General features: G+C 51.3%; 10 protein-coding genes across 10 annotated transcripts; 1 reads left to right on the forward strand and 9 right to left on the reverse strand.

Moving 5' to 3' along the window:
• Positions 1–21: 21 nt before the first annotated feature.
• Positions 22–1344, reverse strand: CC1G_08755 (hypothetical protein; the record flags this gene model as incomplete). The annotated part of the gene is made up of 7 exons (XM_001834072.2): positions 22–240; positions 293–405; positions 456–543; positions 602–841; positions 1002–1060; positions 1118–1148; positions 1198–1344. 7 exons carry the CDS (start codon positions 1342–1344, stop codon positions 22–24), a joined length of 897 nt encoding a protein of 298 aa, XP_001834124.2.
• Positions 1345–1808: 464 nt separating this feature from the next.
• Positions 1809–6131, forward strand: CC1G_08756 (hypothetical protein; the record flags this gene model as incomplete). The annotated part of the gene is made up of 30 exons (XM_001834073.1): positions 1809–1827; positions 1881–2031; positions 2086–2172; positions 2237–2302; positions 2355–2399; positions 2458–2474; positions 2524–2627; positions 2686–2757; positions 2807–2833; positions 2882–2976; positions 3022–3087; positions 3138–3221; positions 3276–3351; positions 3410–3443; positions 3496–3635; positions 3692–3765; positions 3815–3830; positions 3878–3928; positions 3985–4189; positions 4241–4294; positions 4349–4397; positions 4454–4530; positions 4579–4856; positions 4904–5433; positions 5491–5511; positions 5568–5600; positions 5670–5717; positions 5771–5842; positions 5893–5995; positions 6057–6131. 30 exons carry the CDS (start codon positions 1809–1811, stop codon positions 6129–6131), a joined length of 2769 nt encoding a protein of 922 aa, XP_001834125.1.
• Positions 6132–6465: 334 nt separating this feature from the next.
• On the reverse strand, positions 6466–7126 carry CC1G_08757 (hypothetical protein; the record flags this gene model as incomplete). The annotated part of the gene is made up of 2 exons (XM_001834074.1): positions 6466–6766; positions 7014–7126. The coding sequence occupies 2 exons, from the start codon at positions 7124–7126 to the stop codon at positions 6466–6468; spliced, it is 414 nt and encodes a 137-aa protein (XP_001834126.1).
• A 2114-nt stretch (positions 7127–9240) lies between these two features.
• Positions 9241–10007, reverse strand: CC1G_08758 (hypothetical protein). The gene is made up of 3 exons (XM_001834075.2): positions 9817–10007; positions 9439–9764; positions 9241–9381 (listed from the first exon to the last, which is right to left on the reverse strand). The coding sequence occupies exons 1-2, from the start codon at positions 9960–9962 to the stop codon at positions 9485–9487; spliced, it is 426 nt and encodes a 141-aa protein (XP_001834127.1). The 5' UTR covers positions 9963–10007; the 3' UTR covers positions 9241–9381; positions 9439–9484.
• Positions 10008–10709: 702 nt separating this feature from the next.
• Positions 10710–11356, reverse strand: CC1G_08759 (hypothetical protein). Its single transcript, XM_001834076.2, has 3 exons — positions 11135–11356; positions 10875–11084; positions 10710–10825 (listed from the first exon to the last, which is right to left on the reverse strand). Exons 1-2 carry the CDS (start codon positions 11287–11289, stop codon positions 10916–10918), a joined length of 324 nt encoding a protein of 107 aa, XP_001834128.1. The 5' UTR covers positions 11290–11356; the 3' UTR covers positions 10710–10825; positions 10875–10915.
• Positions 11357–12099: 743 nt separating this feature from the next.
• Positions 12100–12950, reverse strand: CC1G_15292 (hypothetical protein; the record flags this gene model as incomplete). The annotated part of the gene is made up of 5 exons (XM_002910339.1): positions 12100–12121; positions 12190–12310; positions 12518–12557; positions 12637–12657; positions 12837–12950. The coding sequence occupies 5 exons, from the start codon at positions 12948–12950 to the stop codon at positions 12100–12102; spliced, it is 318 nt and encodes a 105-aa protein (XP_002910385.1).
• Positions 12951–13882: 932 nt separating this feature from the next.
• On the reverse strand, positions 13883–14429 carry CC1G_08760 (hypothetical protein; the record flags this gene model as incomplete). Its single annotated transcript, XM_001834077.2, has 2 exons — positions 13883–14234; positions 14320–14429. 2 exons carry the CDS (start codon positions 14427–14429, stop codon positions 13883–13885), a joined length of 462 nt encoding a protein of 153 aa, XP_001834129.2.
• Positions 14430–15248: 819 nt separating this feature from the next.
• CC1G_08761 (hypothetical protein) lies at positions 15249–17942 on the reverse strand (the record flags this gene model as incomplete). Its single annotated transcript, XM_001834078.2, has 17 exons — positions 15249–15348; positions 15412–15581; positions 15647–15770; positions 15837–15942; positions 15995–16076; positions 16124–16278; positions 16340–16364; positions 16415–16531; positions 16585–16639; positions 16692–16709; positions 16763–16831; positions 16890–16900; positions 16951–17067; positions 17124–17407; positions 17546–17717; positions 17777–17794; positions 17853–17942. 17 exons carry the CDS (start codon positions 17940–17942, stop codon positions 15249–15251), a joined length of 1713 nt encoding a protein of 570 aa, XP_001834130.2.
• A 1166-nt stretch (positions 17943–19108) lies between these two features.
• On the reverse strand, positions 19109–21751 carry CC1G_08762 (beta-glucan synthesis-associated protein KRE6; the record flags this gene model as incomplete). The annotated part of the gene is made up of 15 exons (XM_001834079.2): positions 19109–19199; positions 19253–19422; positions 19489–19612; positions 19666–19771; positions 19824–19905; positions 19961–19993; positions 20047–20421; positions 20478–20550; positions 20603–20636; positions 20684–20729; positions 20787–20872; positions 20923–20953; positions 21014–21299; positions 21359–21552; positions 21608–21751. 15 exons carry the CDS (start codon positions 21749–21751, stop codon positions 19109–19111), a joined length of 1875 nt encoding a protein of 624 aa, XP_001834131.2.
• A 628-nt stretch (positions 21752–22379) lies between these two features.
• Positions 22380–22765, reverse strand: CC1G_08763 (hypothetical protein; the record flags this gene model as incomplete). Its single annotated transcript, XM_001834080.1, has 2 exons — positions 22380–22586; positions 22652–22765. The coding sequence occupies 2 exons, from the start codon at positions 22763–22765 to the stop codon at positions 22380–22382; spliced, it is 321 nt and encodes a 106-aa protein (XP_001834132.1).
• Positions 22766–23233: the final 468 nt, after the last annotated feature.

The raw sequence follows: 23233 nt of genomic DNA on the forward strand, positions 1-23233 counted from the left end.
CACTGGTGGTCTATGTTGTCCTTAGTCGAGGGTAGTTGGTGAGGGTTCCTGGCGGAGATAATGACCGTCGAGTTCTGGAATCGTCGTCTCGGGTATTGGCTCGCCGTTGATCGAAAGTCCGCCTTCACACTCCTTGGGGAGCTCAATCCTGAAAGCCTTGCATGCTTCGACGAAGTGGGCGGGCAATGGGGCAGTTATTCCCAGTCTGAAACGCTTTTGAGGTCCACGCTGACGGTACCGCTACATCATAAAGTTCAGACTCCAAGCGTTGAAGGATGTGTTGGTGACGTACCACAAAAGCGATGTCGGAAGCGTGCAAGTAAAGATTGGGTTTTATTCGACCTTCACTGAGAAGCTTGCTGGCAACCTTTGAGCTAGAGTAACGGTCGTCACCGAGTATGGGTGCTGAGGCACGGCTAAGCCACAGGCTATTGAAGGAGACAGTGTTCGCTCACCTCCCAGTTTCTTTGCCATGTGGATGCGCAGCTGATGCTTGTTGCCGGTAAGAAGGTTAAGCCTAACCAGAGATATAGGCAGAACAGGCTACAACAGTTGTCGCTCAATAAGCAAAATACGGTTCGCCCTTCTAACAAGAACTTACCGAAGACGCAAGGAGGGACCACTCTGTCAAAGAAAGTTTGCCACCAGTGCCTAACCCATCGAAATAACCATCTTGGTACTTGATAGGAGTGTCTATTCTCCCACTGGTTCCGGGGAACGTTTCCTTTCCACCGCTGACAAGGGCGAGATAGGACTTCTCGACCTGTCCTTGGGCGAACTGCTTGCTGAGAGAGCGCGCTGATGTTTGTGTGGTGGCAAAGGCTAGACAGCCAGTTGTAGCCTGTATTTATGATCAGTATTCAATGTCCTCTCCAGCATTAAGTGTCCGGCCAAGTTTCATCCTTTCATCAAGTCGAAAGAATCAAGGACTATTGACGTGTGGGCTCCTGAAGCGTGCAGGGACCCTCTGACTATAGTTACAGAAAGAGGAAAGCACTCACGGTATCTAGCCGATGAAGTGGGCGTAGCGCCTCCTTCAGCTCGAGGCGCCGTTCAATTTCTACATGGCCCGTGAGTCCTTCGACATTCCTTCGATGCGATGTTCACGGTCACGAACGTTTAAGGACTTTGTCCAAAGTGTCCCTGGTCTGAGAATGGTGTCAGGTAAATGTAGGGTGTGCGTGTCAGATTACGCACCTTCATTTCAGGAAGTTGTCGCCCGAGCTGAGAAACGAGGCCTGCCGGTTTGTTCATGACAAGAACTTGTCGGTCGAGATATAGCACTGACTTCAGCGTTGTTGGCAGTTTTCCTTTAGCAAGGTGGCGTTCCAGTATAGCGCTCATTATCAACTTGTGGTCCTGTTTTGAGATACAGATAGTGTAGAAGATAAGAGGAAAGCGAGAGGTTGAACGACAACAGGACTTGCCTCTTGTCTCGTGGGCGCCTACACACACGGCGTTAGCCGAAAATCAAAGCGGAGTTTATCCCTCTGGCACAGCCACCTGCTGCTGTCGACCGCGACATCGCGACCGCTCCATAAATTAGGACGCGCCGACGTCGTCGCGCCATTCCTTTTGTTTTCCCAAACTCCTCACACCTACTGTCAGCTTTCCGTCCATAGATAAGGACAGTCCTAAAGACGCCAACTGGAGACGACATGAGCATTCTGGATGCACTGAACGAGTCCTTTGGCTCAGATGGAACGGGGGCTCCCTCGGGCTCCAGTTCGAACAGCCCTGCCGTTGCGGGGCCCAGCTTAAAGAAGGGCGATATACGAGAAGCTTTACTCGCCGCCAGAGCAAAGCAAATGGCCTCCGCCTCGTTCGGTACGCCGAAAATCTTCCTTTTTGGTTCGCAGACAGGCCTAAGCTTGCAATAGATATCGACTCGGACGACGAAATTGACCCCAGTCCCCTTTTAAGCCCTGGTCCCAGGAGCGGGAAGAAGGTTGCCGGGGGATTTAGACTCAATTACGACGAAAAAACCCCAATTCGAGCCATTGACCTTGGAGGACAGGACCAAGGCGAGAAGTACGCCAAAATCGTCCTGACTCGCGCTGTATCCTCCACCTAACATGATTCCAGGCTGGCGGAATTTGTCACCACCGCCATCGACAATCTTAGCCACGATATCAATGTCAAAGGCGCGATGGAAGAGCTCAAACTGCAAGGGTACGTACGACCCATCTGGTCAAGACTCCAACACTGTTTACCGAATGTTGACATCGCTTCTCAGACCCAGGGACATTATACCTGGACTGGAGGTCCGTTTACTTGGACACCAGTGTATCGGCGTCGCATGGTAATTTTGTTGATGTTGTTTCTGCTTTGGTTCTTCTACTTATGCCTGGTAGGATGCTTCGAATGGAGAGAAGCAAAAACCGAGGCGGGATCTTAGCGTAGGTCCCCCAAAGTTTTTTCGAAGGCCGGAACTGATATCCGCAATAACCGATGCAGGGATGACATGGGACTGGGTAGGTCGGAAGAACTCTCCTGAACAAAGCCTCTCTCACAATTTCCTAGGTAAAACTGTGCAAATGATAGCAACAATGGTCATGAATCCTCCTACTCGCGCGGACGAGTGTAAAACCACGCTGATTGTCGTTCCTGCTGCCCTCATGGAGCAGGTAGGTTCAAGCGGTGCTTATCATCAGCGTTCTCCTGTACTTAGTAGTTCCTGCGCAGTGGAAAGAAGAGATTCTGACCAAGACTAATGACATATTCAGCGTCCATATTCATCATGGCAGAGATAAATTGGTGAGTTCCTCCTCCGTATTTACCGTTTCTATCGCTCAATCTCTGCCAGACGGAGTCACAGATCAAGAAGAAAGACGTTAGTTCCTGACCACAAGTAACATAGTCCGAGCTGACCTGCCGCCAGGTCATTATCACCTCGTATCAAACCCTTTGCAACGATTTTAGTACGCCGTCTGACGTCAGCGCTGAAGAAGAAGCTCAATGGGTAGCCGAGAACGGGTAAGTCCTTTGTCGTCTTGTATTTCCCAATTTAACTTGGTATAGAGGACCGTTGGCGCGTCTACACTTTTACCGCGTCATCGCGGACGAAGCTCAGTTTATTCGAAACCGGTGAGCCCCATTGGCAACATCCCTGGACTCGTCACACTGACTCGACCCAGTGCCACGCGTGCAAGCATCAGCATGGCCCTCGTAAGGGCGACATATCGCTGGACGTTGACTGGCACGCCTGTTACCAATACCCTGTTCGTAAAACGCACATCTTTATGTCGGCATCGTTAACATGCCTCTGTCTTCAGTGCTGACATCTATGGCTTGTTGCGGTTTGGGCGCTTCCGACCGTGGAACGACTGGAATGATTTCAATGAGCATGTTGTGCGTCTATCTAACCCGTGCCGTCATTGACGTTGGCTCAACCTAGTGCTCTTCTTAGGCTAAAGTTCAATCCGAGGATGCCCCACTTGCAGGTCTGTTGATCACCCAATGACTCTCAGGATCGGTCTCACCACCATTATTTAGGCTCACGAGCTCAGGCTATTCTCAAACCCTTGATCCTACGGCGGACCAAGAACTCGACCCTGGAGGGAAAGCCCATCTTAAATCTTCCTCCGAAGGATATAGAAATCGTCAAACTTCAATTCTCCCCAGACGAGCGCGAGGTATTTCACCGTGACGCGTATGGCTGAATACAATACTCAAGGAACCACGTCAATAGGTCTACGATTCGTTTGAAAAGTCGACCAAGATCAGACTGAATAAGTTCATCCGTGAACGAACCCTCTTGAAGAAGTGTGTACCCATTCTGTTTCCACCTTCCGTGGCTAACCTCGGCCCGCAGTCATGCCCAAGTTTTGGTATGCAATCCTCCAACGGAGCCGTTTTCGTACTCACAGCACCTTAGGTCATGATTCTTCGCCTGCGGCAAGTCTGCTGCCATCCGCATCTCGTTCTTGTGCGTTGAATACAAGGCGCCTTTAAATTCCATTCACGGCCTGATCTGTCCTCTAGTCCCAAGCCGAAGGACTTGACGATCCGACCGCCCTTGTACAGGGAAACGCGGAAAAGGAACTGGGCCGCGCCCGAAAAACTATGGGCCCGCTTTGGGTAGCAGATGTCAAGAAGGAGTTCCTCCTACGCGCGGCGTCAGTCGAGTCTGTGGATTTCTCTGATGAGGACGACACAGCTGCACCAGGTTGTCCTGTCTGTGGTGACGGTATGGCGTCGTACCTGTTGCCGCTGATCCAATCTCTGACGTTCCTGATAGTATTCTCCAACGACAGTGGGCGAGTGTTGTCATGCAAACACGAAATGTGCTTCGGTAGGTGGCGAAACGTGTTGGCCACTTAAATGTGCTCTAACCTATATGATCTAGACTGTATGCTCAACACCAGAAATGGAACTATCACCCACGACGGCATATTGTAAGCTGTTTTGCGACTCGTTGAGAGTATTGTCTCCCATGCACAATCTACTATAGCGGCTACGGTACCGAGAAGGAAAACCAGGAAGCTGAGAAGGCCTTTGAAGAAGCCGCGGCAAAGGGCTATAGACCTTGTTCGTAACCCCCTTTTCCCCACTCCCAGAGCCTGACCCCTTTACTAGGTCCAACATGTCGCAAAATGGTCGACCTTTCTGATGCGAAAACGTTCAAGTCCAGCGCCTTCGAGCCGAGTGACGAAGAGCTCAGGCAGCACGCTCAGAGGAAAGCGAACAGGTCCCGGAACAGGTACTCGGAGAAGAAGGGGAAGAAGAAAGCACCCTCACCCCCACCCGACTTCCTTAGCGACCTCGATGACTCGGACGATGACCTGCCAGAAATATCGGACATTTTCAAAACCCCGAAGAAAAAGGGCAAGGGAAAGAGGGTCGATTCGTCAGATGTAGGATGATCGTTTCCTTCCTCGACACCATCGCTAATCAGTTTCAGGACGACATGGCTGTGGATGATGCGGTCTCAAATAAATCCAAAGGCAAGCGCAAAGCGGACTCCGATTCTGAAGTCGAGTTCCTTGGCATGACACCGTCGCGGAGAAAACGCGTGCGAGAAGCCGAGCGGAAGGGCAACGCGAGTGATAGCTCTGACGTGGAATTCATGGGAATGACCCCCTCGCGTCGTAAAAGGAAGGAGCAGGAGGACGACTCGCCTTCGCCATCCAACAACAAGAAAAGCAGCGGTCCATCCGATGCTGTCCTCGCCACCTGGAAGAGAGGCGATGATGACTTGGAGGCGAGCGCAAAGATGCTCAAGTTGGTTGAGTATCTGAAGGAGTGGGACGACACTGGGGATAAGACGATTTGCTATTCCCAGTGGACCTCCATGCTTGACCTGCTCGAAAAGCTCTTATCCCGTCATGGTATCCGCACGTTACGATTTGACGGACAGATGGATAGGGCCGCTCGAGAATATGCGATCTCGAGCTTCAAGCGTGCAGGGGGCCCCAAGGTCATGCTGATTAGGTATGTCATATTTCTTCTTCCGCTGAGAACTGAGCACTTATCTTCTCTTCCGTCTAGTACCCGCTGCGGCAGCGTTGGGTGCGTGCGGCTCCACTGACTTTCTCATTTCGTAACTGACCTTGGATCGTCGCCAGCCTTAACCTTGTGATGGCCAACCGGATCGTCAAGTAGGTTCTTTTGACATCTTCTGTCATGACTCCCCCAACGGCTAATTATGTATCGCCTTTTCTTTCCAGCATGGATTTGTCTTGGAACTATGCCGCGGAGTCCCAAGCCTATGATCGGTTGGCATACTTTGAATGTCTACTATGACTCACTGCGACTAACTCTTCTAAAGGTGCCATCGAATTGGGCAGGACAAGGATGTTTTCGTGAAACGTCTGGTTGTCGAGAATACGATTGAGGAGCGGTAAGTGCATTCCTCACCCTTTATCACTATAGCTCTAATCCTTGCGCTAGCATGCTGCGTCTGCAAGACGTTAAAGTAGGGCTCGCCGAGGCTGCACTCGGCGAGGGTTCTGGAGCCAAGCTCCATAGACTAAGTGTCAAGGAGATTAAATACGTGCGTCGACGTTGAACCTTTCACAAGGTTAACCTGCGTTTACCCTGCCTGCTCTCTTTAGCTGTTCGGTATGGGACCTCTGAAGAAGCCAGGGAACAACGGTAGAAACGGTTCCGCTGATAGTGACAGCGACTGAATGGATCGCTGAAGATAGGGTGGGACGCTTCCCTCGTCCCGATAGAGACATGTTCTCCGCAATACTCTATCTACGGTATAATTCTGTGCATGCATACCCTTTTTGCGATAAGTTACTGAACATTGGTTCTCACGTCGAGCTTAGTGCCACGCCTTGTAGAGGCATCTAATATATCGTACATTACTCTGACAATACATATGGCATGTGGTTTAATCAAGGCTGTGCGCATGTTCCAATCTTTGCGACATCGTCCAACTGAAAGGGCAAATCATAAAGCACTCCATCCAGATAGGCCAACGTAATCGACCTCCCTTCTCAACAGCGATGATTCCATCTAAAGTAAAGCAACAGCAATACCCGCCACAACGACCGCGACACCGTTCATACGAGGTGCAAGGGTGAATGCAGCGCCATCCTCGTCGGGGAGTGGATCTGCGCTGACGGTCTCCGAGGCGCCGGAAGACGTGCCGGAAGACGTCCTCGAACGAGTGGAACTGGGAGTCGAGCTGCCTGTAGGACTCGTGGAGACGCCAACATCAGTGCTCGATGCAGACGGGATGAAGCTCGACTCGGTTGGGAGGTCGAGGGTGATGGAGCTCTCGCCCGTTGGGACGGGGTCGTCCAACGTGATGGATCTAAAATCACAGTTGGGCGGTTATCGGTGGAGTCGGGTAGTGCAGTCGAGTCCGATGCGAGATTGGTTCAATCATGGTTGGGTGGAGAGTGGTGGAGTATGCGAAAGATTCCATCAGTATGTGAAGTAAAGGCAGTGGATTGTTGGGTTTTGCGTTCGGATTGAGCAGCAATGGAATAAGATATTGCCGAGGGCACGTTTGTTCGAACGGAAGGGGGAAGGGACGATGTAAGAGTTATGACACTTACGAATCAGTCGGGTCAATGGGGAGGATGCTGAAGGAGCCCGATTCGACGTCGCTCTGGGCGTGGGCAACACCGAGTGAGAGGAGGAGGGCGGTCGTGAGAGTCGTGAACTTCATTGTTAATCTAGGCTCGTGTCAGGCAGTCGTGGTTCGGTGAGGGCACGTCTAGATGTCGTGGAGAGTGGTTGCAAAGAGGACGGATGTCCGAGAACGGGTCGAATGTCGTTGGTGGTTTCGTACAAAGGGTACGTACTCCAGGGGGGTGTAGCAAGGGAGTGCTGAAACAAGTCCTTTTTGTCCATTGCCGCCCTTTATATCCATCTCAGGCAACCGCATGCGGAACGGTGGCATGGTATCCTGCAATGCACCTCATTCCTCAGCGGTAGCCCGCTGGTCCATTTCCGCACTATACTGTATCTGATCGTGATCCCATAATTGCGCTACAGCCTATATTAGCTGGGTGGTACAGCCTTGGACACCACTGGGCCCGAGTCCAAGTCACAAGCAAACATCAAGGTGAAAAGTAGTGCAAAGTAGGCAATGTGTGATCTACTTCCGCCGGTAGACCCTGGGTGGGCCAGGCTTCTCATCGCGCTTTCGACTGTAGACCAGATGGACAGCACCGCTCCCACACGGTTCTTGGAGTGATAACACTCGCCACGACGATTCACGAGGACAACAAATCGTATGGAATCGAACGAAATCCACTTGCCTGTGGTATCATACCAATGTGACCGATTCCAACTTCTCGACCTGGGATGTATGTATGTTGCCAAATGACCCAAGCAATAACCATGGCCACTTATGCTAGCTTCGAATTCGCAATGACACGGCCGCTTTTGATGATTATGGTCGTCATCCCCTTTCGTGCATAGAAATGTATGACGAATTTTGAGGGTCCATTGCACGAAATTGTTGCTTACCAGCGAACTTCTCCGCAGTAAAGGCAGTGAAATGGGCGGGCATCCTTCACCAACGGGGTGGAGTTTTTCGCCCACCCATTCCCATTGTTTGATTCATCCCATTCGTCTTCTTCGGACTGCTTAGACGAGGGTCTCCAGGGAGCGCATAGCAGTTACCGAGAAGCGACTAGGATAAGAATTTAGGGGTTGATAATGAGCGCGCCTTCGATGGGCACACCTCGCCGTTCAGAACCCTGGACCGATCCACAGGGCGGTGCTAGGCTGACCTTGTTTGAACTCTTATCGGGTCGGAATGTAGACAGTGAATGAGTGAAGATAGGAAGGTACAGCGTCCCTGCGATCATGTTGGGCCCTGTGGCATAGGCGTGTACAAGCCGCTCGTAACTCGAGGAGATAACGTTCGGCCACCGTTGGGATGGGCGGCTAATGTGATCCAAAAATAGATAAGCGAAAGCGGATGCTTTTTGATGGGCTTCATCCAAACGCGTTTGGGACAGAGTGAATGAAAGTCCAGTACAGTAAAACCGTGATTGAATGGAATGACAGGACGCCGGTTCATGAAGCTGTCAACCAATATTCAAGCTCTGCCTCGTTGCTAATCTCGTTTGATACTATAGCGTAGGTGTTCTATTAGCTCTCTAGCCACGGTGCGCAGCACTTCGCTTAATCAATGATCTGTAGCCGGTAGAATTCATCGTTCGAAGAGCCATTCTTAACTCAAAAAGAACAAAGGATCACTTCTCTACGGTTGGCGCGCGACTTTTGTATGGTACAGACTGGACATTTGTGTCGACATCCCCCATCCTGACCCTGTTCTTCCCCTGTCATGTTTTCCAGAAGCGCCAAACGTGCGTCCAGAGCGGCGTCAAACAAAGATCTAAATTGCGTTCAGGACTATTATTATCATTTCTGTTATTGCAAGTGACACGATCCTGATTCTTTGAATAGAGTTAGATAGAGAAGACGGTGGATGGGGGCCTAGCCGGTACCTCGGGCAGTGCATGCGTCAGATCTTGCCTTCCAGAATACAGTCAGCCTCAAGGCTTCGTGTCATCCGTGGGTGGAGTAATAAGGCTCCATTCGGCCTTCCTTCCACATTCCTTATTTGAATGATTTTCGTTTCGGTGACTTGAGAATTGCGCTGGTGGAGCTTCGATGATGCGAACAGACCGAAAGAGGATGCTAACGGAGCTGCGGAAGAAAATGAGCGCTATTGCAGCTCCACAGGCGGTTACCTTCACAACATTTGAGCTGACGCGATAGAAACAGCCGATGGTGCAGTGCTAACGTTGACGATCGCTCCGGAAGGAAAGTCGAGTCCGAAACACATTGATTAAGAACTAGTCAGGGTACTAGGAAGACGTAGCAAAGGAGAGTGAAGAGTCCGAATATGAATAACTAATAGGAAGTAGCGATGAACGCAGTCCGTTGCTAAAAGCCCATGGTGGCCTATCGAAGCGGGAAATGAGCACAATGTTAAATGGAGCGATGCGATAGGCAACTTACAAAGGGCCCAACTCTAGATCGCAAGAAGCTCAACCGCATGAGCCTTTTAGAGAGCGATGGCTGCGAGACCAGCGATGGCTGCGGCGGCGTAGTGGCCAGAGCCGAGGGCGATGGAGAAGGCGCTGTCGGGCTCGTCAGAGGGCTCAGGACCAGCGCCAGACTGGGAACCGCTGACGCCAGAGCCAGGGCGCGAGACAGAGGGGGAGGAGACGGGCCTGGAGACGGAGGCAGAGGCAGAGGGAGAGCCGACGGGAGGGGTGGCGGGGGTGGTCTCAGGAAGGGGGACGGTGGGGACCTCAGCAGAGGCAGAAGGCTCGACGGGGGCGCTGTTCGTCATGTAAGGACTGCATCGCCGACGAGCAAATTGACTCAACATACCTGGGGACCCCAGAGTCAGATGGAACAGGCCCTTCGCCTGGAACAGAGGGGGTGGGCTCGCCGGCGGGGGGCTCAGGGACAGAAGTCTCCTGGGCGTAGACACCAGCAGCAAAGAAGAGAGCAGCGACGATGGTGGCGAACTTCATTGTGATTGGTGAGAGTGTGGGCTACGTTCAAGGATATGGAATGAGTTGGTGGAAGAGAGAATCTGGGGAGACTGGGGAGTTGGAGGAGGGTTTATATAGCCAGAAAAACGGGGGACTAATGCCGAGAACATTCTATTTTTGTTCTGAGTCAACAGCGGTGCAGGTTGCGTGCTAGATGCCACCGCCATAGCATCGCGATCGTGAATTTTCCCAATGCCTTTGTGTCAATTCCTGGAATAGACCCTATTCTATGAGTCTAAAAATAGACTTCCCGAGATGACTAGCCAATCGGACAGCCCGACAACAGCCGCATAGCAGCGTATTGATCTGGGCTTACATCATTCAAGTCAGCGTTGAGTGTAACAATCTCAAATAGAAATGCGCACCATTTTCCTGAACTTTCGAAACGATTCCAAAGACCAGTCTCTGAGGCGATATGTCGGCCTTGCTGACGCACAGAAAAGGAAGGGGCAACAATTTCCTTATCGGAGGATGCGCGGTCGGGGGGTCTGCCATCAACTGCGGATTGATGGAAGGCACGTGGGATGTCATCTCGATCAACGTTTTTCGCGCAACGCAAGCTTCGAACGAGTCATGACAGGCGCCAGCTCGTATTGTTCTGGCCTTTTCAAGGTCGCAACGATGGACTAAACCATGTCAAACACTTCAATGACACCTTCCTCTGGATAATGTAAGGTTCCTCTGACAAAACACACTCATTCACAGAAAACAAGGACTCATATGAAGGCACACGCAGCGAGTTATAATCCCAAACGAGTGAACATTCTATTAAAGTGTAGACAAGCTGTGACCAACTACAATCCACACGCGAGGGTAAAGGGTACTAGGGTACGAGGGGTAACCTGAGGGCTCGGTGTAAGAGACGGCAAACGGTGGGAGAGACGAACATACGGTGATGATGGAGCCTCTAAAGAAGGACGGTGGGTATCTTTTTAGAGGAGGGCAACAGCGACACCAGCAAGGGTACCGGCCACGACATGGCCAGCGCCGAGGGCAATGGAGAAGGCGGATCCTTCCTCCTCATCGTCGGTGGGCTCGGGGCCGTCAGCAGAGTCGGAGCCGGTGGGGCGAGCAGATCCAGAGACAGAGCCGGAGGGATCACTGAGTGAATAATTAGAACAAGTGAACAGTGTATGAATAGTTTTACTTACGCAGAGCCAGAGGGCTCGACGTCGCCAGAGGGCTCGACGGAGGGCTCAACGTCGCCAGAGGGCTCGGCTGAGGGCTCAGCAGCGGGGTCCTCGCTGGCCTGAGCGTAGGCAACGGCGGCGAAGGCAAGGGCAGCAACGACGGAGGTGAACTTCATTTTGAATTAGAAGGAAGGTGGTTCCAAAGGAAGATTAGCGGTGTCGTGTAAGTAGCTGGGGAAGAGCGTTGCGAACTGAAGAAATCCAACTGCACCCAGCAAGGTTTATATACGCGTTTCTCGGTATTTTCCGTTGTTTTGGGCGGTGGGAATTTGATCACGTATAGCACGCGTCTAGAGCACTTTTTCTTCCCAGACAACCGGCTGGCACGCCGCCATCTCAGGGTGGTCGGTCCTCGCCCCCAGCGAATAGAACCCTGTCCATTTTCTCGGATATTGCGCCCTTGGAATCATTTTTCTATTGCTATTGCTCTTTTTTTTTTCCTGTCTCGCCTCGCCTATCCAGTCGCGCTCCACCTGAGACGTACCACAAGCCACCCTCCCAAACCTTACTTGGACGTGAGACGTAAATCTAGTCCCTTCATTGGGCCTCGGCCGAGCTATCTCAGTAACTCAGGCTCGTATAGAACGGTTGAAAAACTGGTTAGATCTTCCAATACATCCAATTGCAACATATCTTTCCCATATCACAACATGAAGTTTGATCGGGAGCGGTGTGGTAGACATGATGCAGAAGACGACCCGTAACCGGATGATAAGATACGCTTCGGGGTTCTGTTTTCTGCTTATTCCTCCTCCCCGTCCTCTTCCTATCCCATATCCGACCCACTTCAACGACCCACCGAACCCCAGAGCACTTCACCGCGGATTGAACAAAGGGAACGAACGAAACCATCGGGCGCCTCCTGAACAAACTGATGCCATTACTCTAAGCGAGAAAAATCAAGCTTTAACCCCGGTTACGAGAACCTAAAAGGCCAAGTGGCAGGTGCTGCGGAATTGCATTAGTTCTTATGGCATTCATTCCATATCCATTCAAAGCTGTCGCCCACAACACACACGACCACCAACGTTGTTCTCGCTTCGCAGAAGATCACTTCATTGTTGTCCCCAGCTCGATCCCCTTCTTCCTTGCCTTGTTGCTCCTTTATTACCGCGTTTGTTAACCTTGGACGAAGCTCTAGCATCTGCCGCTCCGTGAAGAACGAAAGTACGAAGAACAAAGATGGGACCTGGTCTTTCAGGAGCTCGGGCGCCTAATTTTTCCCCAAGACCCGAGAAAGAGGATAACCGAGGCTTTCGGCAGACAAAGGAACTGTGTGTGTCAGGGGGTGGGAGGGGCAAGCCAGCCACAGGGACCGCTGATGAGCGGGAATGCAAAGCGTACTGTGTGGGTAGAGGGCCCCACCAGGGCCTACCAAATCGCACTGAAACGCACAAGGAATCACTCGAGCACGCCTTTAGCACGCGCCATGAGGCAGGCGCGGGGCCTCACCGTTCACGAACTGGGTGACAGGTGTATACATACTACGCGAAACACGAGTTCCGGTTAGTCTGATCACGCTAATGGATCATGGGATCCCTCTCTTGCTCTCCAACGTCCAATCGAATTAAACACTGAAACGAAGGGTTTGCAAAGGGTTGCGCATTGAAGGGCGCGTGCCCTCAGCTTCCCTTACGCATCGACCGAGATTCCAACTGTTTACCTCCACCGTAGCCCCTATGCGGACCTCATGTCTCCAGTCGCACTTCCCCAACCCTTGATTTCCGCGCTTAACACCGAAAGATACAGGGATCAACCGCGGAAAGTGCTCGGACATCGTGTTGCACCGTCCTAGTCGCGAAGAAGACTGAAACAGGACGAAGCAACGACGTCAACCAACGACCACGCATCCTGGCACCCTTCACACTCGCACAGAGCGAGCAAATCCAGCCGTTGCGTCTCCCAACGCGAGCGCATCCGGTCCCCTCGTTTCAGATCAAAGTAGAAACTGGAAACGATAACTCGAAAGGGCAAGATAGGTTCCAATGGAATGTTCTTTTCACATTTGTGACATGTCGATGGGCGGAGAGAGGTGATAAGGATGGTCATAAATGGTTAGTGGGGGCTTGGGAGTGAGGCAAATGTGCGGCCTAGACGATGCTTGTCGACGTTAGCGACGATGAGCTTCACCGACATCTGTCGTGTCGAAAGTATCAACGTCGAGCGAGAGACATGACTTTTCCATGTCTTCCAGAGACACTTGAAGCGACATGAAGGCCTCGAGGCTAAGGAAGTGATGATGAACGTTGATGAAGCACGCGGTGCGCAGACGACAGGCAGTGAGCATGATCATCGATAGGTGACACCAGACTGGAGGAACAATGATCGTAGGAGACATCGATAGAGGGAGAAGCGTTGAAGAAGTGATTATTGAAGAGAACGAATGGCAGGCGAGGCTGGTCATAAGATGCTCACTGTCAACAGTCAGTAAAGGGTCTCTGGATGCGTGACCATCGATTGTGATCGCGAAGCTGGTCGTTGTGGAGTAGCCAACTCGCTGGTCTGTCGGCGCCTGGCCCCCTATCCACAAAAAAGGTCTAGAGACCATCCGCATTCGAAACGTAGGGGTAAGAGCATATACATGGTATGCATAAACCAAGAAAGAGAGATAGAGCGACGACAATCGCTGCCCAATCGCGGTGAACCGTCCACCAAATTGGATCTTCAAACGCCCCAGTGCGGCCAATGGCAATCTCCACTGCGTCCTGCTCAGACACAGAGCCAAGCAGCGACAGCAACGGCAGCCGCAGCCACCATACCCCTCTTGACCTCAAGCCCTACACCAGAAGAGTCGTCTTCCGGTAAAGCTGGCCTAGAAGGCACACTCGACACGATCGTCGTCGTGTGCGTCGGGTAGCGGCTGATCACAGTCGAAACCAGTGTCGTGGTGACAGTCCTTGAGGAGATGACGGTAGAAACGACGCTGGTAATCACCGTCGAGAAGATCCCACTGCTGGCGTCGTCCGAGGCGGGGAGGCTGCTGCTGGAGTCCGACGCTGGGAGGCTTGAGCTCAACGAGGTGGGCGGTGGGGAGAGGGTGTCGCTCTCGGTGGCGGTGCTCCTGAACAGAAAAAAATGGTGAGCCAAGAGATTCCAAGGAATGGCGGAGATAGGGGTAATTGGGACGCGCTCTAGAAAGCACTTACGACGGTAATGAGCTTGAGGGCGATGTCTCGTCGGTGAATGTGGTCGTAGGCGTCTGTGCATACGCGCATAGGAGGGCGGATGACAGGAGGATGAATCGTGTGGCTTTCATGGTGCTTGATTGTTCCTTTTTTTCCGGTGTCCTGCAAGTGAATACGTTGAGTCTACGAAACTATCTCCCCGTCTAGCGCAGGGAAGTAGCTTACAAGGGCCTACAATGCAGTTAGGTGGCTAGACAGTGGGAAGAGATGAACGAGGGCGAGAAGAATCAAGAAGCTCCACTACGATTCAACCACGGTCTTTTCTTTTCCTCGCACTTGTAGTCCCGACTTCAGATGTCAACGTTCGACAATGGCACGAAGTAAATATAGTCCAATCTAATTTAAACCTTGCAGCCACCACAAACAAGGCGCGCTTTTGTACTGAAATGATAGTCTTACCTTCTTCGAACTTTCTCAACAGCGGTCGCTCTTCGCAAATGGGCGCCTGGGATCCTCGAGGCCTGACAACTTTGACAGAGAAGACTTGAAAAGGAGCGGTTCCCGAACCTTCCATTCGAAATGGCGCGGTTTCAACGTGGTAGTGGGGGCCTGGTATGTATACTCACTCTGCCTGGCGTCGTGGTGGAAAATCCCTCAGCTTGTCGTTCACGTCTCGGAAAGGGTTTTGCCATGCCATGCGCAGCAGTGGTGTGAGCGGTTTAATTAATGTGTAGTCGGTTAAAGATAATCAGTGAAGCTTTGAAATTTGAAGTCTATTATTAAGTGAAGGGTATATACAAAAGAAGATGCAATGATCGTGGAAACGAGGCCAGTGTGAATGGTGTGAATGGTTATTCAAGAATGAAATACGAACACGGACGGCGGGTATGTAAGTTGAAGAGAGCGAGAAAACATGCCGGTTATAATTATGTACAACGCATCATGGCATGTTAATCACACGTCCCACCATTCGCCAACCTATTCTTAGGCCAGGGTTCTTCCATTTGCTCCCAAGTCGAGATATTGGGGTTCGTATAAGCGCGATTATACCTGTACCAAATCGTCAGCACACTGATCAGCAGGCCAGCACACCCAACCAAAAGACCGACTCACGTCTCGATATACTTGGCAGTCGGAAACTCTATAGGGTCACATCCGATATTCACAGCATCTTTAGGTTGGTAGACCCGGATGTAGTCGACGCTCATCGTCGCAGGGAGGTGGAGGATATCAAAGTCGATGGGGCCAAAGTTGAGTGAGAAGCCGAGATTGGCTATGATGTACTATAGGGAGGAATTGAGAGGATCAGGATTGGCAAAATGGGACGAGACCATTCAGTGGCACGCACCATGGGTTCCTGAGGAATAGGCCGAGCGCCAATGTGAGTAAGCGGGTCAGAACCCATTCCCTGCGAGAGGATCGTCCACGCCGCTGTATCGTCGTTGATCCAGGTGATATACCCATCCTCGAATCTGAATGCACCGCATGGTCAGCCCTCGTTGAATCGCTGAAAGCAACGACGGCAACCCAACACATACCCAGGTTTGTACTCAAATCCATAAACCGCAAAGCAATCTGTTCCCCCTTCTTCGTAACAGTCTTGGTTGGTGATTCCAAGGGCGCTGCTAGTTTGTTGATACACCCCTATCCACGTTGTGAGCGGAGCTATAGAGACCATATAAGGTTAATCGCTTACCTCCTTTATACGCGTTGAGATGCACTCGGTCTGGGTCGTGAATGGCGTAGGTTTGGGAATTGACTGTCCAGTTGTAGCCCGCCTACACAAGATTTAGCATCCACCTGGGTTTTAGGGGTGGGGACCCACGTTGTATGGTGCCCATTGGGCGGAGAGCGAGACCTGACCAACACCGTTCTCAACAAGAGCTTCGATCACGTCGATCTCGGGAGCAGCGCGTCCGACGTATGAACCGTCTGGGCGCATGGGACCAGGATGAGATTCTCCAGGGCAGGTACACGCGGCTTGAGGAGTCGGTGGTCCCATGAGCGCGATCCATAGAATGAGAACACATTGGCAACTCACAGAGTTTCTGGCCTGGAAGGTAGGACTGCGAATATGTCAGCCTGGGTGTACTATGTTAGGAAGAGCAATCCTTACGAGCACATTGTCTCTCGAAGGGTCGCCCATGGTGACCGCCAGTTCGGGAAGTTGAGTTCCGGGGTACGTCTGGTTGGGAAGGGTTCCGACGTCGCACGAGTCGTAACTGTACGGCCACTGAATTTCGGGACGTCAGAGTATGAGTCGGCCATATCGGGAAGACAACAAACCATGCCATCAAGAGATCCACCAAAGCCAGCACGGCCAAGGTTACCCATTGCCCATCTGACAGTGTGCGGTTTAGTATAAGGATTCCATACCCGAAATAGAGACTTACACCGCAGGCCACAATCCACTGAGAAGGTAACTGTTAGTCTCACTCGGCGGTCGGTGAAGGACATGACCTACGCAGCGTTGGTGTTACCCGGTAGTCGAACAGCCGCTTCGAGCAACCCGCCGGTGAAACAGAATTTGTTCCTTTGGAAACCGGTAGTTAGAACCGATTTGCGCATGAGAAATCAGGGGCGATCAGTACCATGTTTGGACCTGAGGAAGTATTAGCACGGAACAGCCGTCAAAAGGCAGAAGCGGCATACCATGCCCGACGTGTAGTTCATATTATGGTTATTCTCTGGATTGGCTCGAGAGAGAGTTAGACGAAGGGACCCGCCCTCCGTCGTTGCGCCAGAGGGATCATACCATTCCAAGTCATTCTGAAAAGGATAGCATCAGTTCAGTACATCGTATCAATTCGAGAAAGCAAGCGCACAGTTCCCCAGTAGTGCAAGTCGACAGCCTCCCAGTATGGATCATCTCCAGGGTAGAAGGTGCGCCCATCAACGTTGAACTCGTCTGAGAACACCAAGATGAGTTCCTCGCTGCGTCCGGGAGTGTAGGCCTGCTTGGTAAGGGCTTCTTGAGGGGTGTCAGGGTCGATGAGCCCCACTTTCATTGGGAATTTAGGGATTTGACCAGTCGCGTTTATACCGCCCAGGTTGAAGCCACCTTGTGTGCTGGGCTTCGGAGTGAGGAAATAAGAAATTATTGGGAAGCCTGAAGTGGATGCTGAGTATATTTCGGCCTTGATTATCGAACAGTCCTACCCGCACTGTATCACGGAAAGTCAGGACGAGTGGTCAATGAATCGGTGTCCTGAAGAAACAACTCACAAAAGAGCTAGCATCCCCATACAGAGGACGAACATGCATCCAAGATTCGCAATACCACGGGAGGTAAAGATGTGTCCTCCCCGATCCCCATGTTTATCGCGTCGAGGGTCAGGGTTGTGTAGGGCGTCGTCAGGCTCGGGAAACTCCATCGTCAGTGGGAGACCCCATGCTCGCGGTGAAGGCGGTAACGAATACTATCGACCAGTATCGCATTCAGCAACGAGAGTTCAATGAAGCGGATTGATCCAAGTACCTTGGCGGAAATCTTGCTCTAGAAAAGGAGTGCCATCAGCTCGATTCGTAGATGTAAGGAAAAGCAAGAGCAGCACTTGGAAATACCTTCTGACTTCCGCTGTCCTTTCCTCCCTCTGGGACAAGCAGGCTCGTGGCGGATACCGATGATAGCTGGGTAAAGCCATGGTTTTGGCTTTTTACTGTCATGACGTGATAGGATGGTGGTCCTCAGGCCAGTCGCAGATCCTCTCGACGTGAAAAAAAGAGAACAAAAAAGAGAACAATTAGATGTCCTTGTCGCCGTAAAAAAGAGTGAACGAGGGTAGGATTGACGAGAACAAGGTTTAAGAAAGAAAAAGGACAGCACAGTCGGTGACAACCGACGTTGTCGTGGTTGGGAAGCGAGAAGATGGAGCCTATGGCGCGCCCATTCTCAAGTTCTTACGTGGATAGATTTCGTGCGCCGCAGGCTCAATAAAGATGGCTATGTCCATTTGGGTGCTTCGTCCGAAAGGTCGCGTCCCTAACCGCAACGAAGAGACTTTGGAGGACTCACTGGACATATTTTCGGCCTTTTCAACGCATCTGAAGGCATTTATGCAGTTTATCTCGACACAGATAAGCGCCTAAGCCTAGGACAAGAAAGACAAGAAGTCTTCGGTGCAAGCCAAGAGGCAAAAATGGTAAACGAACTGCAGGGGTGGTGGCACTCTATCTATTTTTAGCTCCGGAAGCAATAGGCGCCCTTGGCAGCCCGAATCACGCAGATACAAATTCAATCAGAATACTGCTGTAACGTCAGCTTACTTTAGTCTTTTACTAGGAACAGTCCTTTGCAGGACCACGTAAAAAAATAAATAAATAAACATCAGTCCCTATCTGCGTAGAGGAGGAGCTGGTACACGGAGAGGATCGAACTTGCTATTTCGAAATGGTTCAGAAGTAGATTTCATTCAGAACATCGCAACTGACTTCGAGTCTCGAAGGGGTCTGAGCTTGAGCAGCGGAAGGCCTGGCAACAGGGTCAGGCGGGAGACCGTTGCGCCAGCGCAACGACACGGTAAGGAAACCGCAATCAACATTAGAAGATCGTCACAGACAGCCCATCGTGTTCGACCTTCCACCCCTTCCAAACAAATCAAGAACTCGCCGAGAAAGAGGTCGGCAGGTAAGATATGCATAGTTTCTCCGTTCGAGAAGACGAGACTGAATGTACATATGATGCTGGATTGGAGACGAGGGAAAGCTAACTGAGAGAATGGTGAGCAAAGAACTAAGTCGAAGGGTCCCATGGCACTGACCTAATATACATTGTGTTTTTTTGAGCCAATAGATATTGCTATTGGGAAACTCAACATCCTCCTTGAAGCCTGTTCCTCGGCCAAGGTTCCCCGCCTTGTTCCCATGTCGAGATATTAGGGTTCGTATAGAGATGAGGGTACCTGCAGGTGCATGGTCAGAACGAACGCAAACCCACCACCGATAACCCACCCACCTATTAATATAGTTCGACGTCGGAAAGTCGACAGGATCACATCCAATGTTAACTTCATCTTCAGGCTGGTAGACCCTAATCCAATCCACGCTCATCGTTGTAGGGAACACCAAATTGTCAAAATCGATGGGTCCAAAGTTGTACGAGAATCCGAGGTTGGCGATGATATACTGCGCGAGATTGCACGGTTCGCTTCATGGACGGACAGTTTCCAAGTTCAGAAGGGAAGGACTTACCATAGGCTCCATTGGTATAGGCCTCGCTCCAATCTCCGTCAGTGGATCTGCACCCATGGCTTCGGAGCGTAATATCCAAGAGAGGGCCCCGTCATTGACCCAAGCAATGTAAGCTTTGTCAAATCTATGAACTCGATCGTCAATCTCAGCAGCATGACGGGAAGCCTCTGGATTTACCCGGGGCGATACTCGAATGCGTATATTGCGAAGCAAGCTTCCTCGCTAAGCTCGTAGCAGCCCTGGTTCGTTTCCGCAACAACGCTGGTAGTTTGTTGGTAGACACCTGAAAAGAAAAGTTGGAGTAGGATTTCAAAGCCACGACACCCCAAGCTCACCTCCTTTATAGGTATTGATCACAGAGCCCTCGACATCGTAGAGCGTTATATCTTCCGGACGCGCGGGCCAGCTGTAGTTGGCCTGAACAATAGTATTCCTGTAAGCCTAAATCACTGAAATCACATAGAGTACCTACATTGTAAGGGGCCCACTGTGAAGATAGCGACACCTAGTGAAGGGTTGAGAGGAAAGGGAGGAGTGAAGCGGGCGAAATAAGCTCACCTTTCCAACGCCATGCTCGACTGTCGCTTCGAAGACATCAATTTCGGGTGCAGCCCTCCCCACATACGAGCCATCAGGGCGGATAGGTCCAGGGTGTACTTCCCCGGGACACGTGCAAGCGGCTATTTCATGAAGGATTAGAAATGATTTATGGAGGGGGAAGGGGAGACATGCAGAGACGTTGCCCAGGAAGATATGACTAGATATTGTAACACGAATATTAGCAGCACGCCATACGACAATCGGCGGTAGACTTGCCAAAATTCCTCCTTGCACAGGATCGCCATTGGTAACAGCAGCGAGAGGGGTTGCAGTACCTGGGTATGTTTGATTGGGGAGGGTTCCGACATCGCAGGAGTCGTAGGTGTACGGCCACTGAGACAACCAAGTCAGAAACGCATGAAGGTGAATGGCACTTGTCAAGCACTTACTGTACCATCCAAGCTTCCACCATGGCCAGCTCTCCCCAAGTTGCCCATGGCCCAGATTGCAGGCCACAATCCGCTACGCATGCCTGATTTCAGAAAAGAGAACTAGACACGGAGGAACGACGTACGCGATGTTACTAGCACCAGGCAACCTTACAGATGCTGAGGCCACGGTCAGCATCAATCGAAAACCAAACGAAAAGTTATACCTTCAAGGATTCCGCCGGTGAAACAAAACTTGTTCCATGTCTGGACCTGAATGAAGGGGGTCGGTGAATGAGGCATTGAGAGAGTTAGGCAACAAAAACCCACCATCCCTGAGCGAAAACGCATGTTGTGGTTCGTTATTGGGTCCACCCTCGACAGGGTCAACTGTAGAGACCCATTGGCAGTCGTGGCTATGAATATCGGTTCAGTTGATATTCGCGAAGCAGTCCTTTTTACTAACCCGCCGATGGATCATACCACTCCAGGTTGTTCTGTTGACAGGTGAGGCTGTAGTCAACCCACGCCGACATGCTCTTCTGGTCGCTACTTACCGTCCCCCAATAATGCAAGTCCACAGCCTCCCAATATGGATCGTCACCAGGATAAAACGTTCGCCCGTCCACATTGAACTCGTCGGAAAACACCAGCACCATGTTCTTGTTTGGGTCGGTATACGACCTCTTCGTTCGCACAGATTGAGGCGTGTCACGGTCGACAAGCCCATAGTTCCCGGGTATCACTGGGACCTGCCCAGTTGCATTGATTCCGCCAATGTTGAAACCTCCTTGGTTGGATGGATTGGTTCGCGTAAAGGTGGTCACAACTGGAAAAGCGACACTGCAGTCCAGGTCAGCGAGGACATGTGTAATGAGAGATAGTGTACACTGTACACGCACAATAGACCGAGGATCCCAAGGGTCAAGAGAAACAATGATCCTACGTTGGCAAACCCACGACGCGTGAATATCGTCCCTCTCCTATCGTTCTGGCGATCTCTTCTAGGATCTGGGTTGTGAAGGACGTCGTCTTGTTCTCGGTCTCCGACCAGCAGAGGGATTCCCCATTCCTTGGGGAAAGGTCCTAGAGAGTACTGCCACGCTGGGTCAGAAGAACAGTCGGCACTGAGATTCTTATTCAGAGCTCACCCGAATCATCATCCCAGCAGTAGTCTTGATCGAAGGCAAATGACTTCTGAAAGGTGCTGGATATCTGCGGGGTTCATTTGTCAAACTAAAATGAGTCCTCGACGTCTGAACGGTGATCCCGCTGTTGGGATAATGCGACGCCATAGTAGCTCCTGGGTGCTGTATAGTCTGAATATCGCTGGCTAGCACATAGCACCTCGTCGTCATGCATATATAACCCAGTGTTTATGTATGCGGAGCGAGACGATTGTCATCATCATTCAAGACGAGGAGACCAAAGTCACAGTGGTTGATTGTAATGGCAACCATGCATCCTTTACATTCGGAGAGAACTGTACACATGGCTCTATATCCATCTCCTAGTTAGAATGTCAGCGAGGCTACAAAGGCAAGATAGGGACGAGACCCATACTTTAACTGTCCAGGTTGATGGGACTAGCGAACGATAGCTGCAACCCCGTTGAGAGATGCGCTTCCGCAATATCAGATTCTAATTTTTTCGCTGATATATTCACAGCAAAGTCGACAGCTTTCGTCGCAGACCTGCCGCGGTTGAGGTCAATGGGTAAGATGTAGACGACGGAACTTTTCGCGATTGGGCGCAATGACGCTCCATCAGACGACGGTGATGCGCCTTGCGCACTCATATGCAAGTAAGTATGGGGCCGACATGATATCTAACAATTACGCAGGCCAAGATGTACATGAGGAACGGCGCCAAGAAGTACATTGGTAGGGAAGACCAGATGAAACCTTTCTCAAGTCCTTTACTCTAGAAAAGCGAGTCATTAGGGTTCAACGAGTCGTGCTGAACAACCTCTGCCAAATCCTCCGCCTTCTTCTCTCGCCCTGTTGCTTCGTTTATTCCAAGGACCTCCTGGTCTTCATTGACAATAGCAGGTCTCCTATCCTTGGCTGCTTGTTCTGTCGCTTTTTGCGGAGGTCCGGGTTTGCGCGCTGCAGCACTCAGCTCTAGATTCTAAGAGTGTTCGAGATTCGATGTCCGTCACGGGTCTATGCGTCAGAGAGAGTGGGTATACGCACATGAGGTGGATTTCGCATATAAGACTCGTTGATGTCATGGTCGGTGACCTCTGGTCTACCGACGATTTGCTGCGGCTTCTTGAACTTGTCGTCGGTATTGCGAATGCTTGGCATGGTGGTTTAGAGAATAGGTTGAGTAGCAAAAGTCTGGTTCAAATTAGTGCTCGAGTGGCATAGAGCCGAGGTTTCATTCTCGAGTTTTATATAGCGTCTTGGACTCAGTCGGAAGCCATGATGTCAGTCCCAGTTTCAGTTGCACCAAGCCCTTGTGAGTCGGATTGAACGCCCCCGCCAACTGGGCTACCTGGAAAGACAAAAATCCCCTTGTATTTGAAGTATTCGCATTTCAGCTTCTCTTCTGCACGCGCGGGTAACATACGATGGTTTGGAGCCGCGCTCCCGAAAGGGTCACCATTCGACACGTGCACAGCGGGCGGGTTGGATACAGCTCTGCAAGGTGTACACTGGGAAACGTAAGTTGCTATCATTCCGACTTTACAGCTTGAACGAGGACGAGAAGCACCTAGTCACTTCCCACTTCACAGTTCTGCCAGCCGAGCCAGCGAGCAATAGGGACAAACG

The sequence above is a fragment of the Coprinopsis cinerea genome, assembly GCF_000182895.1.
Source record: "Coprinopsis cinerea okayama7#130 chromosome 10 map unlocalized cont3.10, whole genome shotgun sequence".
Taxonomy (NCBI): domain Eukaryota; kingdom Fungi; phylum Basidiomycota; class Agaricomycetes; order Agaricales; family Psathyrellaceae; genus Coprinopsis; species Coprinopsis cinerea.

What these genes read in the sequence shown, in the direction of transcription:
- CC1G_08758 (XM_001834075.2), bottom strand. Translation starts at nt 9,962, where the DNA reads ATGAAGTTCGCCACCATCGTCGCTGCTCTCTTCTTTGCTGCTGGTGTC. An exon ending in TCTGACTCTGGGGTCCCCAG is followed by an intron (nt 9,765 to 9,816) that starts GTATGTTGAGTC and finishes CATGACGAACAG; the next exon opens with CGCCCCCGTCGAGCCTTCTG.
- CC1G_08759 (XM_001834076.2), bottom strand. Translation starts at nt 11,289, where the DNA reads ATGAAGTTCACCTCCGTCGTTGCTGCCCTTGCCTTCGCCGCCGTTGCC. An exon ending in GTCGAGCCCTCTGGCTCTGC is followed by an intron (nt 11,085 to 11,134) that starts GTAAGTAAAACT and finishes TTATTCACTCAG; the next exon opens with TGATCCCTCCGGCTCTGTCT.